The sequence below is a fragment of the Leguminivora glycinivorella genome, chromosome 8 (genome assembly GCF_023078275.1).
Source record: "Leguminivora glycinivorella isolate SPB_JAAS2020 chromosome 8, LegGlyc_1.1, whole genome shotgun sequence".
NCBI lineage: Eukaryota > Metazoa > Arthropoda > Insecta > Lepidoptera > Tortricidae > Leguminivora > Leguminivora glycinivorella.
Window position 1 is genome coordinate 8835633 of NC_062978.1, and position 18097 is coordinate 8853729.

The following is an 18097-nucleotide window of genomic DNA, read 5'->3' on the forward strand; positions in this document are numbered from 1 at the left end:
AATGCACTAGTCATATCCATATTAAAAATAGCTACCTGAGATCGTTACTCTCTAATCGTTACATGCAGCATAAGTATTTGCTGTTAAGTGTAAAGCTTAGTACCTTTGTGCGAGTTATAGGTACCTACTCGTATGCAAGGAGAGTCACTTTACTCTGCAGCTTACTGTAGTAGTAATAGAGTCTGTTCGGAAGGAGATTCACAGAATGTATAGGACCCCATACATTCCACGACTCTTCTCTTTTCGTACAGACACTATTAGGGCCGGTTGCACCACGTCTGTCACCGTTAAAGCATTCGTTAAATTTGATTGTATGGGAAGTTTCACAGACCTCTGCTGCGTGACGATGATGAGTCTGTCAAAAGTGGTTGATGCAACTGGCCCTTAATCTTAACTGTAGGTACTAAAGTTGACGTTGGATAGTAAATGTGGTATTGACTTTAATTCTAGATATTCTTCTTCTTAATCGTATAAGGGCCACTTGCACCAACGAAAACGAAAGGTTAACCCGAGGGTTAACTCACCATTTTATATGGAATTTGACAGATGCCCACTAACCCCGTGTTACCTCTGTTATTTTGTTTTTGTTTCTTGTGCATTACTCGTAAACTATGTGAGGTGTGCAATAAAGAGTATTGTATTGTATTGTATAATCTTGTCAGAGTAGTTGTGATGGCCATTGGAGTCGCTGTGGCGCATTTTTAATGGTTTCCCGCCATGTTTCTCTATTTGCAGTGTTCCACACGCACAGATATAACCGGTGAGAGCCCTCACTTGGTCTGTCCATCGCATTGAGGGGCGCAGTCTGGGTCTTGTACCGCCCACTTTTCCCTGATGAACCCCAAGTCTCTTTATAGAGGAGTCTTTGCTTCATGTAACGTGATCGAATTCGCTCAGGGTCCAGAGTGAACGATTTCCGACAGTCTTTGTTCAACATTGACCCTGATAGGTAGGTTTTTAATAATATCCAGACTATCCAGAGTAACTTGTGTATTTGTGTTTTACATGGAATAATTCTCCGTTATGTGGTGTTTTAGATAGTTAATTTCCATCAATGTGTTGTTTCCAAGCAAAAAGTCCCACTTCCTCGCTTGCTTAAATGCTTTGACAGGTTACTCGTAGAAACTAATATCATCCTTATGGAGCTACAAAAGTGGCACCTTTCACTATAGAGTCTGTTACCTGTTCGACATAAATAAGGTATGATACCGGATACCTTATTTGATAAGCATTCAAATGATGAAATAAAGGATAGGTCAATAGACATAGAAATCAAAAAGTGATTAAATAACAAACATCTCTTTATTATAATAATTATGTTGGTACTGGACATTGATAAATAATTAAATGTAACTATGTATATTCATTGTACCACGCCATGTGTATTCATTAAAATGTAAATGTAACTTTATGAGGTAATTACATAATAATATTATAATTATTCGCTTGATTCAGTTTGATGATCAATTAAAATAACCTGTGTCCGAGCATGAGGTAGATAGATTTATGGCAGTATCACCGAATTACAGAAACTATATGTATGACAATATCTTTACATTTATATATCTTATTATTTAACTTCTTAGATTATTCAAGGAATAGTTTGCGATGTGTTATCATGGCACTGAAACCTAGTGCATAGACTAACAAATACATATAAACAAATTTAAGCAAAACAATAAAGTTAAAAACTTTTTATAAAATAGGAACTCAAGTAAATTGCAAATGAAGGTTTGGACTACGGTCGAGCATGCACCGCGCCTGGCGGTGCGATGCTGGGAGATCCTTCGACATTACTATAGTATATTTGATACGGAGAAATAAGAGTTACATCATTAAATTAAAATCAGTCTCAAATGGTTCTGCCGCTCGCGGCATCAGGTGACGATGTGCGATACCTCGCTCTCGCTTATGATATTTATTATAATCGTAGACAATAGAAAATATTCCAAGAACTTTGGCTCTATACCCTGGAGCAGTATTTCTATCGTATGAGGTAGATAATGGCACCGTAGCAATAACACTAATTACCATATTTTACAATACAACATTGCAACATGGAATTACAACTTCTAATTGAAAGTATCATTTAATTTGTACACATTACTTTTTGTACCAATAATTTCTTTGGGAAAAACTCTTTATATTATACACCGTCTCGATCTACTCTAAGACCCTACGCTCCGTGACACTTAAACACTAATGAAAATAAAATAATAATAATCAACAAGTAGCACTGTTAAATACTTACATACATTTATCGTGTGCGCTAAAACATTGAGAACAATTACTCTGCGATCGTAAATTAGACAAAAACGAATACAATAAACACTAACCCTAATAGGAAACTAATACCCGTAGAACAAATTGCGACTTCTGCTCTCTCCGCGCCGGCAGCAAGCGGCGGCACCAGCGGCACCGGCGCGCCGCGCTGCCGGCCACTCGGGCCATGCCCGTAGTGCATTGCATCCACCCTACACGATTCAAATATATACAATTTTCACATTAAATACATAATTAAATTGTATCTTAAAAACTATATCAAAACATCCTTTATTTCAATAGATGTCAATGCAACCCGTTCATGGCCCTTAATGTTCGCTATCAAAATACATTCAAAAATTTGTAAAGTTAACATCTTTATCCATTTTCATGATTCCTTATATTCGTTGCACGATAATTGAGTTTTACGGTCTTCGAGTGCGTTACCCAATCGCGTACAACAGAATTCGGCTAATTGGTATTCTTACATAGAATTATATTTACAAACCACATTTAATTTCCATGGCCAATTTCGTTACATCGAAAATGGCGTTGAAAACATTTTAAAATACCTAGAAACTAATTGATAAATAATAAATAATTTTGTTTAGGGACAGCATTATGTACAAAAGCGGTGCGCTCCGGCCGCGCGCCGCCGCCGCCGCCTCTCTGGGTACTAAGCTACAGCTTTACCGAACAAACAAACAAACAGCCCCTATAATTTTATTGAAGCAAAGCACCAGTATCGGTTACGTATTATCGGTCAGAAAACTTCAATTAATGCTTGTAAAAGCACAAAACGAGCTCGAGGCTATTGATTAAAAACTGGCAGTCGCGCACAAAAGAGGGTGATACTGAACCGGTTGTCGCAAGGCGAGGATCTGGGCGAACACAATGACGGCCGCTTTGTTCGCTTTGAGGAATTCCCTTCAAATCAATACTTAATAATCAACGATTGTGAACTAGCCTTTGTCGCGGAAAATAATAAGTCAATGTCGCGGCCTTCTCCGGGCTATTCCGGTTCCCGGCCGGCGAGCAGCCGCGGACGCGCCGCTCACGAACCGTAACGTGCACATTTTTTGTCTACGAATGGAAACAATAGTCAACTACAATAAATCAAAGCATTACTTTTGTGCAACGGGTTCGATCTTTCTTAGGTTTGCAAATTTCGAAACAAAGGAACAAAACCATCACATTTTTTCCTTCTCTCACCTTGCGATTATGCAAATGGTATAACAATAAACTTTTTAAACTGTAACACTAATAAAAAGTGTCTTTATGGTAGACACTGCAAATGTTAAATCATAAAAACTGAACGAACGACTACCTAACTAGACTGACTCAGTAGTGCGAAACCGAGCAAAAAATTAACTGTTAGGACTTTTTAAATGTTTGTTCTGAGAAGTATCTCCATGTTCGACTAAACATTATGAGATCTACATGACAGGGTCGGGCTGGGACGGCGCGTATGCGACCGAGTAGGGCGCGGGGTCTACGCGGGAGGAACTCGTATACCGGCTCAGCGGCGCGTGGAGCGCGGGGACTACGCGGCGTGCACGCGCAGGTCGGTGGGCGAGTCCGGCGTGGCCGGCCGCCGCGGCAGCGACAGGTCCTCGGGCTCTGTCTGCTCGGGCCACTCGTCCCAGCGCCAGTCGGCGGCCGCGGCTGCGGGTGGGCTCGGCGAGTCGGGCTCGCAGCCACCACCGCCCGCGCAGCGGTGCAGGGCGGCCGCCTGTCGCCGCCGGAAACGCGCCCCGCAACGACAAGCGAACGGCGCATCTCCCTCGTGCACCAGCGCGTGCGCTTTTAATTGGTTGGAGTCTGAGAAGCGCGCCGGGCAGCTCGGGCAAGCGTACGGGCGCTCGCCGGTGTGCACGCGCAGGTGCCGCCGCAGGTTGGCCACCTGCACGAAGTGGCGTGGACAGTGCGGGCAGCTGTATGGCTTCTCGCCCGTGTGCAGGCGGAGATGCGTCTTCAGATGGTGGTCGCGCGTGAACCGCTTGTGGCACTCGCCGCACTCAAACGGCTTCTCGCCGGTGTGGGTACGCTCGTGGTTCTGTAGCACGTGTTTGTATCCAAAAGAGCGGGAGCAGATCTTGCAGGTGAAAAGTTTATCTCTTGGCGGGTCGGCGGCCCCGGGCGAAGACCCGGAGGAGGGCGGCGAGAGAGGCGCGGTGGTGTGCGAGGTGGTGACAGAGTCGTCGAGTTTGGAGGTGCGGCGCCGCTTGCGGGCGCGGTCCAGCTCCGGCGGGGGCAGCAGCGGCGCGGGCGGCGACGGCGGCCAGGCGGCCAGCAGCGCGCCCGAGTACAGCTCGGCCGGCAGCCCCGCCACAAGCGCCGCGGCGCGCGTCGCCAGCAGGCGCTCGGCTAACATCGGTAATGATTCTTGACGCATTGTTGATAGCGGTCTCACTGACACACCTGCGACAAAGAAAAACGAATATTAAATATTGATGCATTTGCTACCAATAACAACAAACAAAAAATGGGTACATCGTAATTTTGGATGTAGCATAGGTATCATAACTCTTATATGTCCTTAGGTGTTAACTCAAGACAAAAATTGTCACAGTCGGCATCACTTCCGTCACTCGTTAGTTTCGACCTAAACAAACACTCTGTGGAACCTATCGATAGCGCACTTATCAGCAGCAGACGACAAAAAACGCGGCAAAAACCGTTGCCAGACGCTGCGGAGGAAACATTTGGTCGCAATTTGGTCGCAATCATACCGATGCAGGTCGCTTCCGCCCCGACCTGTTGCGCAAATTGCCGCGAACGAGCCTAGCTCGCTCCCGCATCCTCCGTAAACTCGTCCGTATATTTTTAAAGGAATAATTAGATTGGAGTTGATTACTTGATGTCGTCGCTAATTGCGTTACTCGCTTGTCGTGGAAGGGGTGTCGTCCAGCAGCCGGCCCCGGCCCGCGCCCGCGCTCGAGCGAACCACTTATAATGGAATTAATTATTCCTCAAGCGGCAAACTCCGCCCGCCCGCTCCGCCCAAATTATATTCAAATATTAATTTCGACGGAGAAAAGCCTTTTTGAGAGCACTTAATTAAAATTAGACAAAATCATAATTGAAAGTTCTCCTCGAGGCGTGAAGAGGCGGCGAGGAGGGAAGCTCCTTACATTATCTACTTAGCTGTGGAATTAATTCCGGGCCGAACTGTGGACTTAGCCGTCGCGCTTAATTGAAGGAGGCAAAATAGAATTACTGGACGCTGCCGAGTGCCTCGGCCGCTCTTCGCGCCGCGCTTTTGTTTCTTATAATAATTATAATAAGTGACAAAACACCGCATTTCTTTTTAAAAAGGGCTCGAAGAAGATGTTCGTTGAAGCTAATTACGTATTCTACCATCGGATGATGTAAAAAGTAATGAGATAATTTTAAAGTTTGTGATTAGGCGGCGGTGGCGTCGGCGGCGCGCGGCACGTACCGCCGGCTTATCCCATAACTTTTTAATAACATTACTCGCTGTTTCGAGGCCGGGCAGCAAACCGAACTCGTGATGTGCCCTGAATTGTAATACGGACAAAATGTAAAAGTTGACTCGCCAGTCGTAAATACAGATCAATACAAGTAAATACAGATCTGCTGAGACCTACCTAACTTATAGATTCGATAATACTCTGCCGACTTAGTTGATTACTTGTACGGTGGTACTTTCAATTTGAGATAAGATTTATTACAGTATCTATACGTATATTTTTTTACTCTCAAACGGCAGTTTATAGATCCTATAGATAGGCAATTGATGAGCATTATGGGCACGGTTATCGGTGGTCGGGTGACAATACTGGTGATAAATTTTTACAGCACCGCACCCTTCCCTACGCTTTTTATGAACCAAAGAGTTGTAATTATCCCCTCTTTATACGCCATAAATATTTGTCAATAACCCGTAGGTATATAATACTTTTATGATGAGGTCTACTGCCGTCTCTCCATAACTCATTATCACGGGCAGACCGATAAACATCATGTCAGTGACATAATGTCATTATTATTGAAAAAGCTTTTGTTTTCTTCTAAACAAAGGAACTATAGTTATTTGTTTTACAAGGGGGCAAAGTTGTTGTTTAACCGCACGTGCCAATATAGAAGCCTGAGCAAGCGAAAGATTCTAGTATTGAACCGCGAGCGTAGCGAGTGGTTCAAAATGTGGAATCTTGAGCGTTGCGAGGATTTCAAGGCACGAAGGTTTAAACAAATTTTGCCGCAGAGTGAAACACAAAATTTCAATATTTATAATTCAAAATCATCATTTATGGGTAATTTCTGCCAGACCAGCCAGCTCAAGATATCAAGTTAAAATTTGTATGAAATTACTTTGCACTCTTGTGGATAAAATGCAATTTTGCTATCTGTTTTCGAATAGCAAAGTAAGCCGTTATCAGTTGGTGTGGTGAAAAATATATTGTATAAGTAACAGTGAACAGAACAGTCAATCGCGTCAATTAATAAGTAATAATGTCGATAATATATTGTATTAATTTAAAACTGATTACATGCTCCTGATATTTAAGACAATCGTTGGGCTCAAAATCCTGTCTTAATTAAGATTATGAAAAAATATTTTTGCCAGACCGATTTTTGCATTAACTTAGCAACAATACGAAAAGGACATGAAAAATCTCATTTACAAGGCATTTTTCATAGTGAAGTTTTGTAACATTAGTTCACTATGTCTTATGCAATACGGCGCGCCGCTATTTTTATATTTCTTATGAAATTGAAGATTTGTAAAAACCTATACACAATTACACACTAACTAAAGTATGCAAGCTTAAGAATGGAGGTAACATATTAGATGCTGTTATGTTTTAGCAGTTGATATATCGGAGGTTATGAATCAATTGATCGCCTGTGTACCTACTCTGTACTTTTAGGTAGTACAATATTTGTCGGTTAACCAAACATAAAACGAAAACCAAGTGAATCAGTCACTCAGCAACCTGTCTTTAATGTTTTAAGTTACCCTTAACTGGCGTAAGGAGTCTTTTGAGGCTAAATTTGATTACATTTATTTAAATACCTAAAGATATATAGTTAACATATACTAGTATAATACAGATTTATAGTTATACGTTATACCCCCTTATTCATAAACGTACTCTAAAGTTATCAAGCCTATAAAGTTAGTTTGTCCCTTTCCGACGTATTGGTGTGATAGAAAAGGACAAACGAACTTTATCGGCTTGACTTTAGAGTACATTTATGGATAAGGGGGATAGTCTAAAAACATTAGGTACACGACCAAATAAGAAGGTTAGACAGGCCGCTCAGTAACAAATAAGCTGGGTTTTTGTATTTGGTACAAAGGTAAAATTTGCAAATTATTTATTTACGTTATTTTAACACGTTCGACACCAAGTACCCGCCTGGTGGGCACTCGAAAACTTTCCTCAGGTGCCGGAAAACCCGCTGGGCGGGTTCTCGCCATACAAGCGGGCGGTTGTAAATTAAAACCGGTTACTGACGTAGTGCGTCATTTTCTGTATGGTAGTGAAGGAATGTGTTAAATGCCTAAATGGACAGAGTATAGTTAGTAATATTGAGTCACACTTCGGACACTGGCGATATATGAAAGAGTCGCGTTCCTAGCACACATTCGAAGCTCGTGTAGGTGAACGCGTACCATGCTTGTATGAGAGATATGACAGGACGACTGTTCGCGTTTTTGACAGGCGGTAACCGAGATGGGGTGGGCGACACTTTCAGCGGGGAGCGGGAGTGGCCATACTGTACGATAGTACTCTTTTTCTACTCCCGTACTGTTATTCGTGACTTACAAGGTCGTGCATAGAACTTTAAAACCCTACATAAAAGATGTCAGGACAAGTCTATCTAGTCTATACCCTGAAAACATTTAGTAGCAGTAGCACGATATAGCTGTTACAGTTCAGTAAATACATTGCTACCAACTTAACAAACCAATCACTTCACCATAGAAAATAAAATTTTGTAAGAAATATGTACATTGTTGCCAACCTTAGAATGTCAGATAAAGCCTGGCATTCGCAGAGTCGAGACTCGTTCGTTTTCTGCTGCGATCATTGGTGACACGTCGAATCCAGTCGAATCGCATTCAAATGTATGAGAACTCGATTCAACTCGGCTCGATTCGTCTTAGTGGCCAGGCTTCAAAGAACCATACCATAGACAGTTTTATTTTCATGTTTGCACTCAAACTGCATATTCGAAATGGTAGGTGGTCCACTAGATAACTAAGATGACTGAAAGTAGGTATTTATTGAATTTATAAGTTTCTTTCAAAGTAAGTGCTTGGTCGTAGAAAAAGTATTGTATGCAACGGTGTTTAACTGAGTCAAAAAATGCTCGTGGCGTCTTCATTAACAATTTTCGGCTTCGCCTCAAATTGTTACCCACGCCACTCGCCTTTTTTGACCTCTTTTAACCACCAGTTGCATAAAATACTATTATTATACTGTGGTAATATGAATTACTTAGTTTAATGAATGTTTATGTTTCTGACGTGTAATGTATACAGCGTGTGTATTCCATACGGGCGAATATTTGAATAACGATTAGTATTGGACCTAAGGAGCCTAACTACATAGTTTTTTTATTGAATAGATGAGATATTTTTTTTTTCATACATAATAATTCATTACGCAATGTATTAAGTCCACTTCAATTAACGTACCTACCTAAACGTCATTACGACATGACGTTTATGTCATGTCAAGTTAATATGGACGGCGTACATTGTTGCTTGGTCAGATTAAAAAAAATAATTACTCTTAATTAATAACACTTTTTAATAAAATGATTATCCTATATGATTCGTATGATTAGATACTATAACTGGATACATTATTCGCCCGTATGGAATCCACACGCTGTATGTACAATATCAATAAATATGAATATAGTTAGTGTAATAGTGAGTGGTGGTGTCGAGTGGTGCGTTAATCGACAAATGTTGTAACTACCCAAAAATTGACAAATTATTTATTTACGTTCTTTTAAATGCCTAAAAGTACAGAGAATAGTTAGTGTAACAGTGAGTGGTGGGTGTCCCAGTTCGGGCACGTAATGGGATTACCCGCAAGGCACGCACTCGCACAGATTACGCTTCTACGGTTTCGTACTTTAGGGTTAAGCGCCCGAGCCGAATTTCTGCGGCTTCGCCTTTATGTAATGTTTTGGGAAACTATTCTACAAATGTGTGTTAATGGCAGTTTATGTAACTGTTATAACACTTATAACAAATACATTAAAATACGTATGCGAAGAAAAGGTTCATGGATTTATCTTCATCCTGTCATTAGCTTCAACAAGACACAAATTATGGGAACACGCATTTTTAAGCATCCGCGATTGTTTTAATTCAGAAGCAAAATAAAATCGAGGGGAGCAGGTTTTTTGATATATTTTACAACATTAATATTTTACAACATACAAAAGTTGTTAATTTAAATTTCTAGTTAAGAGGTTTGTTAATACATTAATGAATGTACAAAATCTATTAGAGTATAAATTTATGATTAAAAGTATTCTATCAAATCAGTTTATTACTTTAAGTGAAAAAAAAAATTCAAAAATTTCTAACGTTTCCTAACGTACCTATAAATATTGAAAACCTAATATCTCAGATTTTGGTCTTTTTGGATTAGTTCTACTCAGAATTGAGAACATTCTCCATACTCCTTTCCGTAACGATACATTATTGAATGTATTTTAAGCGTCAGCTTTAAATTCTAGCGATTCTGTCGAAAGAAACCTAACAAGACCTGCAGGATCTATAAGAAGCAGGCCGTCCCTATCGCACTATTTGTAAGTGCGATAGGGACGTTTTATCATTTATCACGCGACCATACTTGCCTGCCGCGTCTTCAGTATTTTTTTCAAACAATCAATTATTTATTCGTAATAAACTAACTATTTTGGCTCAGTGATACAAAGTGAATCTTGGCCTCCGAAACGAGAGTCCCTGTTCCGATCCTGCGCAGCCTCTTGCCAGTCACTGACTTGAAGCCGACGCAGATCCGCCGCCACACTGTCCTCCCAGCGATACCTCGGTCGACCCGGACCCGGACGGCCACCAGACCAGACTCTTGACAGAACCTTTCCCATTCTAAGTAAGTGACCGAACCAAGAAGTAAATGCCGAGATCGAGGAGTTAGTGGCCGAATCCAATATCATTTATTCGTGTAATTACAAAAAATACACAAGTACAAAAACAGAAACACAAGTAAAAGAAAAGAAATTAAAACATATAAGTTACCACGTTTTCAGCCTGAAAGTTGCCAAAACCATATTTCCCCCAAATATTTTTGCGTGTTTTTATTTTTTATACGAACAAATGACTAGGGTTGTAAATAGAAAAAAAACCAAATGTTTTTTTTTCAGAAATGAAAAAAAAACATGAAAAAAAACCGAGCATTTTTTCTAAATATGGTTTTTTTTCAGATGAACAAAAAATACGACAATAACGGTTTTTCGTGAGTTGTAACGTGTTTCAATAACAATAACGTACATTTTAATTCAGTATACAAACGTTTATTGGGGAATCCCCGATGCGGCGTGCAGCGTGGAGAGGCGGTGGTGTTGCCAACAGTAAATAGTGATAACTACAAACTACAGATTTCGTAAATGTTACTTTTATAAGACCAGAAATTAAAGTTATTTGATTAAATTCGTTTAATAGTTAACATTAAGTCTAAAAAACCGTATAAAAGTATTAACTACTTTGCAAATTTTGAGATTTCGTACTTTAGAAAAAAAACATACTCCAGAAAAAAAACTGTTTTTTTTCACGGTTTTTTTTCATGTTTTTTTTCAAGCCAGAAAAAAAACCGTTTTTTTACAACCCTACAAATGACACATTTCTTTATTTTGAAATCATGATATCACGTCAATACACATTTTGAAAAAAATCATCAGTGTAGTTATGATAGTATTTAATAGGTGGCGCTAAATAATCGAGGTAGGTACAATTCTTAGTATAAAGTATGTAAATCCATACTAATATTATAAATCGGAAAGTGTGTGTATCTGTTTGTTTGTCCGTCTTTCACGGCAAAACGGAGCAACGAATTGACTTGATTTTTTAAGTGGAGATAGTTGAAGGGATGGAGAGTGACATAGGCTACTTTTTGTCTCTTTCTAACGCGAGCGAAGCCGCGGGAAAAAGCTAGTCCTATATAAATAATCCTTGTAAGTAAGTATAGGTATGTGGTCAAATTTGAGGGGGCGAAATAAGTACCTAATCTGTAACAAACAGATACACACACTTTTCCATTTATAATATTAGTATGGATAATTTAAGTGCCATCATTGAATAGAGACATACATATTTTTTTATTAAATAGACTAAGGAAAATAATAGCTAAATTTTTTACTAATAATCTGGCGTCAATATGTTAAACAAGCAAATGATTGAGACCGTTATTTGGAGGTGAATCACGCGGTTCAAGATCGGCAATTAGGTGGCTAGTTAATATAGTTATTGCCAATTTTCTACCCATTTACGATAACCCTAAATTACCTCATTAGATAATATCTTTGGCCATTATAGCCAAAGATATTTAAACAAATTTAAATATTTTTAACATATATATTTTATAGTATATCGATTGCAACCCATATTTTTTGTCGGTAGGTATGTACTTTAAAATTTTACGACTAACTGGGGTTTAGGATATAAAATTATAATTTCATGTAGGCTATACATGAAATTATAATTTTATATCCTAAACCCCCTTATTTATTTTTATTTATTATTTATTTATTAACATAAATGTATACAGCTTATACAAGTACAGTGTCCCACAAAACAGTTTCCACGGTTTGACTGTGGGATGGTGCAGATATCATTAAATACTTATGATAAACTATTTCTATACACAATTTATGAGGTAACTACGCAGCTTTTTACCAAAACTTAACTTTGTTGGCTTCCTGTCTGATGTCAGTGGGCAGGCTTTAGAAGAGCTCGTAGTTAAAAATGATATCAATAGTCGTTCTCGATGTAGAGTCATTGAGTTGCGAGCGTCCATAGGCTACGGTGACTGATTACCATCAGGCGGGCCGCATGCTTGTTTGCCACAATGTAGTTTTCGTCCACAGGCGGATTGCGAAATATCAAATAAACTATTAAATTTGTAATATACTACTTACGAAATATATTTTTTATTAATAAAGATTGCAATAATTACGGCGATGCCAATTTATATCAATTAACGTAAACTAGCGATAGGCGGAAACAAGCACACTAATAACCCTACCGAGGTATACTAAGATGTATGTAATATAATTATCTCACCATGTAAAAAGCCTAGCATATACTAGTAGATACAATATGTCAAATAAACGCCGAAAAAATATATGTTTTTGAGACAAACTACGCGGTCAACAACAACTGTTTTCTCAAACAATATTTGCCAAAACGTCAATATGGCCTAGTATTGTATCAAAGTGGTAAGTAAATTTTACGAAAAAAACTACACAGTGGAACTTATATGTATATACTTACTACAGTAAAACAGACGTGAAGTTTCGTTTCTTGTTTTTAAACAGATTACTCAACTATACAGTTTGCTGTCAGCCACAAAAACAATTGAAAATCACGATATTTAAGTTATCTCAATACAATGGGCAGATGTACATCATGCAATTAATGAAAATATGAATATGAAGTTGGTGCTACGCGGTAGAGTTTCGTAGCCGCTCGTAGCACCCGCTACGCGCTCGGCGGCGAGGCGCCTACGGTTCACTGAATCTGAAAAGCTCGACATGAATGCAAAATACATGTATGTGTGTGAGGCGGCGCGGCCAATCGCGGCGCGGCACCCACGCACGCCGCGCGCCGCCAACTTTCAAAACTTTTCGCACATGCACTTCCTTCAGATTCAGCGAACCGGCAGCACAACATTATTCACGAACCTCTCGAATTCTGTGTCGACTGCAGCGATAACGCCATCTCACATCAGTTCAGCTAGAATGCATTTATTTGCACCACGGGAAAGTTCGCAAGTCCAGATAGGTACACGTAATATGTAAACAGTTCACGTTCGAAGTACGAGACGAGCACGTCGGGGGCGCGATGACATGTTCGCACGGCGCGAAGTCGCGATCGTGAATGATGAGACCGGTGCGTGCGGGCGCGCTCGGTGTGACCTACCACAACACTGGCTGGCGCGCGGCGCGGCCGGCCGCCCCTCGCCTGAACACACCCCACGCCCCGCCCGCCGCGCCCCGCGCACCCCGCACCCGCCCCCTCGCCCCGCACCCCGGTGCACTCCACGTGCACGCATTGCATTCACTTTTTATAGCCGCTACTACATTATGTTCCTTCCTGGAGTTGTTTTTTACCCGCGACACATAAGCACTTTTTTATGGTTACGGCCGCTGCCGTGCGGGGCGGTGCTTTCTTCGGCTGAAGCTAATTGAAAACGCACTTAGGTTCATCTGCTGCAGTTATTATTAGTCATAATTGCTACTAACGATTTATTGCTCTCCACTCGACTACTAGACAGAATGTGGAAAAACTAAGGTTGGTTAAATTAGTACAGTGATTAAAAATAGTTGTTCTCAAAATCATCATTTTCACACTTGCTGCAAATCTCGTTTCGAACGGGTCAGTAATTACTAGCACTTATAATGAATATCTAGCGAGGTTCAATTAATAACGCATTAAAAAATGAATCGGTTGGAATTACCATCTTTACTTTTAATTAAACATACATACTTAACAATATACTGTAGTAAGTACTTACTGTTGGTAGGTACTTAAATAAATTGGCCTTTCCTTAACTTTTTTTTAAACGAGGTAAAAGATAGCGCACTCGCAACGCAATCATCATAATCTTTTCGTTCTCGATTTTGCAATTTTCCCAATATCAAAAACCTGGTAGACACTGGGTTTTACAAAAACAATGTTTGCGGTTTATCAAAGGGCAACAGATAAATTGTCAAAAGATGCTAAAAAATACCAATGAAGAAGCACTGATATAGATTAATTATAATAATTACTATAATATAGCATGTATTACCTAATACCTAGTTACTACAATCTTAGATTTTAAAGATTACTACTAGGTTTAAGAAACTGTAATATTATTAATTTGAAATAAACAGATTAAAGTTTTTTTTTTTTTACATCCCACAAAAAAAAACGTATAAAATGGTGCTGAGACCATATGATTCGCGCTGCCAACAGTTAATAAGTTCTCACATCACACCTAGCTTCTAACTTTCCTACATGTCTAAACTTACAAGCCCATGCTGAATCCATAATATCTACAATGTGCCTACACCTTATTAGTTAAAATATATGAATAGGTATGTGACGTCGCCTTTTTACCTCCACATTTCAAACAATGCAACAAGCACCTTTACGTCCTTCGTAAGGTGCAGTAGGTTTAAACAGCAGAGTTTTTGAATAAACGGTTTTTGACCGTGATAACCGTGAATCATTCAAAACTATTATTTAATAGTTTTGAATGATTCACGGTTTTAATATGACATATCACAATACGGCTACCAAAGAAATAATTAGGACTCTTGTGACTGAATTGATTCGAAAGCTACTTACCTCCGCCTCTACTTATTTTTTTTTTCTTTAATTAAGGACAGTGTTGAAAAAAAGTCTATGACTAAAAGAGCTTTGCATTTAAATTATAACATTGCAAAATATATTTTTTTTGTTAGGATTGGCTTTTGCTGACAGGGCACTTTGCCAAATTGCAAAATATTAAATATCGCGTAATTTACAATTCATGCCGACGTTACGAACACTTGACAGCGTTCGTCATCAACGGGTGACTGAGGAAAAATTACAATTGAACTATAAATAATATAGAGTTTTAAGGCTGGTTCACACAGTTAATAAAGCTAGTTATACAATATAAAAAAAATACATTTACTATGTTAAAAATCAATTTATTAATATACACGTAATTGACAAAACCAAACTGCAACTGTCCAACACCACACAACACAAATGCCTCACAGTCTTCGTCGTGCTTGTTCTTGTTGTAAAGGAACAAGCACGACGAAGACTGTGACCCGTACTTCTTAAATTCATAAATAAATAAATTTATAAATGTTATAGGACATTCTTACACAGATTGACTGAGCCCCACGGTAAGCTCAAGAAGGCTTGTATTAAATATGGGTACTCAGACAACGATAATTATATAATATACAAATGCTTACATACATAGAAAACGTCCATGACTCAGAAACAAATATCCGGGATTCGAACCCAGGACCGCGGCTCAGCAGGCAGGGTCACTAACTGACTGATCCAGACCGGTCGTCGAATTCATATATCTTAGATCCATATTGTTTATTATGTACTACGATATTAAATATCATTTTGAGTCATTTGAGTGAAAACATTTCGGTAAAATTAATTAAATATGTGGTGATCTTCCTTCATTACAGCTAAATTACAACTTTTTAATTTCCCAATTCAACAAGAAATTCAAATTATAGTACATCGTAATGAATATAACATTCAATAGTTAAATGAATCTTCCCGAACTTGCATACATAATGAAGGCATCGGTGGGTTAAATCATAACCCGTGGCCTGCAATTAAACTTATTCACTCATTAGAAAACGGGTCGCCGCTACGCTTCGCGGACTACGGGAAGCCTTACGCCGAGTCTGTGTGTTCCAATCAAATAAACTTAAACTAAGTATGTTAAACTAAAGAAGACTTGTGTTAAGAGAATGACAAATATACCTAATACGAGTATAACAAGTACATAAATACATAGAAACCATCCATGACACAGAAACACACATCTGAGCTCACCACACAAATACCTAAATGCAATTACCTACCAGAATTCAAACCAGGGACCCCTGGAATAGCAGGCAGGGTCTCTCCAGATCAGACCGGTCGTCAAATGTTTTCTTGGATGCAATTAGTAAAAGTATCAATGGAAACGAACAGCCCTGGCGGCCGGCAATATGTTATCGGCTCGCGCGTGTTCTCCGGCCTTCAAACAGCAGCCGGCAATTATTAGCCCAAAGACAACACGCATAAACAGCGTGAGTGTCGCGGCTCGGCGGCGGATCGCGTAAATTAAGCGTTTTTATTGAGCCCTACCCGGCCCGCGGCTATTTCTACAATTTCTACTATTTTTACCATTTGTGGGCACGCGCCGCCCCAGCTCTCTTTTTATCCCGCGCAGCCGTCTATCGCACTATTATTAGAAGTGAGATATGGTTTTTTGTTTTAAGGAAACGGACATTGTGCTCCTGGCGCTCCTCATAAAACTGGCAGCTTCCAGAATTAGACGTGTTTTATATGATTACCGTTTCAAGTTTCAATAAATCCTCCCTGAACAACAATTTTGTACAACTTAGTATTGCTGAGAGCAGTAAAACTACTTATTGTTGCCCATTAGCTACTGCGTTTGTTATCTTTAAAAATAAATCAAATAAAATTTTGTTAAGTAAAAAATAACAGACTTTGCACAATGCACAATGAAAAAGCTCCTTAGTTTTTTAAACAGTGCTCCCAGGCTCCCACCTGCTGAAGTCGCGTGCTAAACGCCGCCGCAGCATCCTCGACTGTAACTTTGATCGGTTAAAGTCTATTTTAGTGTGTGAATATAAAATGCAAGGCAGTTTTTTAAGATAAAAAGTTAGTTTTATCTCATTCTAGTGCAGTGCTCTGTCCCTGTCGGAGGATGTTTAAGTTGGTTATCTCGCACACGCCGCACCTTGCGTTCGGGAGCGCCTGTTCCGCAGATATCTATAAATTAGGCGACAACAGCGCTTTGTCCCGAAATATTTGCAGATAAACAATTAAGTTTGCCAGCCAGCAGGTGTTTCTGATCTAATCTTAAATCAACACGATCATTGGCTTTATCTTGTTAATTACGAGAAATATACAACTTTAGGTCAACTTGTGATACAAAAAGATAATGCAGGTGTCGTTGATCTACGTTTATCATTAAAGTATTAATGAAACTGAGCTTATAAAATGAAAGTAAAGAAAGACTATCACCAAAACCACCAACCAATTCGTTACGGTTCATAGTGCCTATCTGCAGAACTAGAGTCTATCGTTTGTAATAGGTAAATTACACAATACAAGATCGAGCTCGTCGACCGCCGAGTAAAAGCGAAAGCTACGAGTGATTCTTTGTTTCGAGGAGCCGCCCCCGCCGTCCTCATCAAAGGAGCCAACTCTTTGAAGACGTGAAACCACAATTAAGCCCTACCGAAGAGAATTCAAGGACGCATCACCCCGCTTCCAAATGAAAGGGATTTGTGAATTTCGCCTAACACTTTTACTTCCTTTTATTGCGAGTGTTATTTGCAAAACTCTTTGTCTAAAGGAACCCTTTTAGCATTATTGTTACTCGTCGGTACCCTTTCACTTTCTTGACTTTGTTTTATTTTGCGCCACAAAAAGCACTGCAACAATGTGCAACTATACCTATCGGTCACAAGGATAAAGAGTGGACATTGAACAAAAGTAGAGCAGATAATAGTCAGTTTTAGTAATAATAATAGTAGTTCGTATCCGTTCGTATCACTCCTAGGTACCTAATTTCTTTTAAATCTAAGACGAACCATAAGACTTGCGGTGACAAAAAGATATCCCATCTCACGTAGAGCTTATTAGCTTATTCTAACTCTAATAAAAGCTCTAACATCACAAAGTCTACACGTCTTCACCTTAGTCAGAATATGTTTGTGATTTTGATTTGGCCGTTTATTTGATCACTTTTACCTTCTTTACTTAATGCCAAATAATTTTGTAAGAGCTGTTTTTAACACGTAGTGAAAAAAAGCACAGATAAATTTAGCAATATCGCTTATGAGGATCTTTAAA

General features: G+C 39.4%; 1 protein-coding gene across 1 annotated transcript; it reads right to left on the bottom strand.

Moving 5' to 3' along the window:
* Positions 1–1292: 1292 nt before the first annotated feature.
* LOC125228796 (protein krueppel-like) lies at positions 1293–13396 on the bottom strand. The gene is made up of 2 exons (XM_048133478.1): positions 13180–13396; positions 1293–4683 (listed from the first exon to the last, which is right to left on the bottom strand). Exons 1-2 carry the CDS (start codon positions 13214–13216, stop codon positions 3806–3808), a joined length of 915 nt encoding a protein of 304 aa, XP_047989435.1. The 5' UTR covers positions 13217–13396; the 3' UTR covers positions 1293–3805.
* Between the last annotated feature and the right edge of the window lie 4701 nt (positions 13397–18097).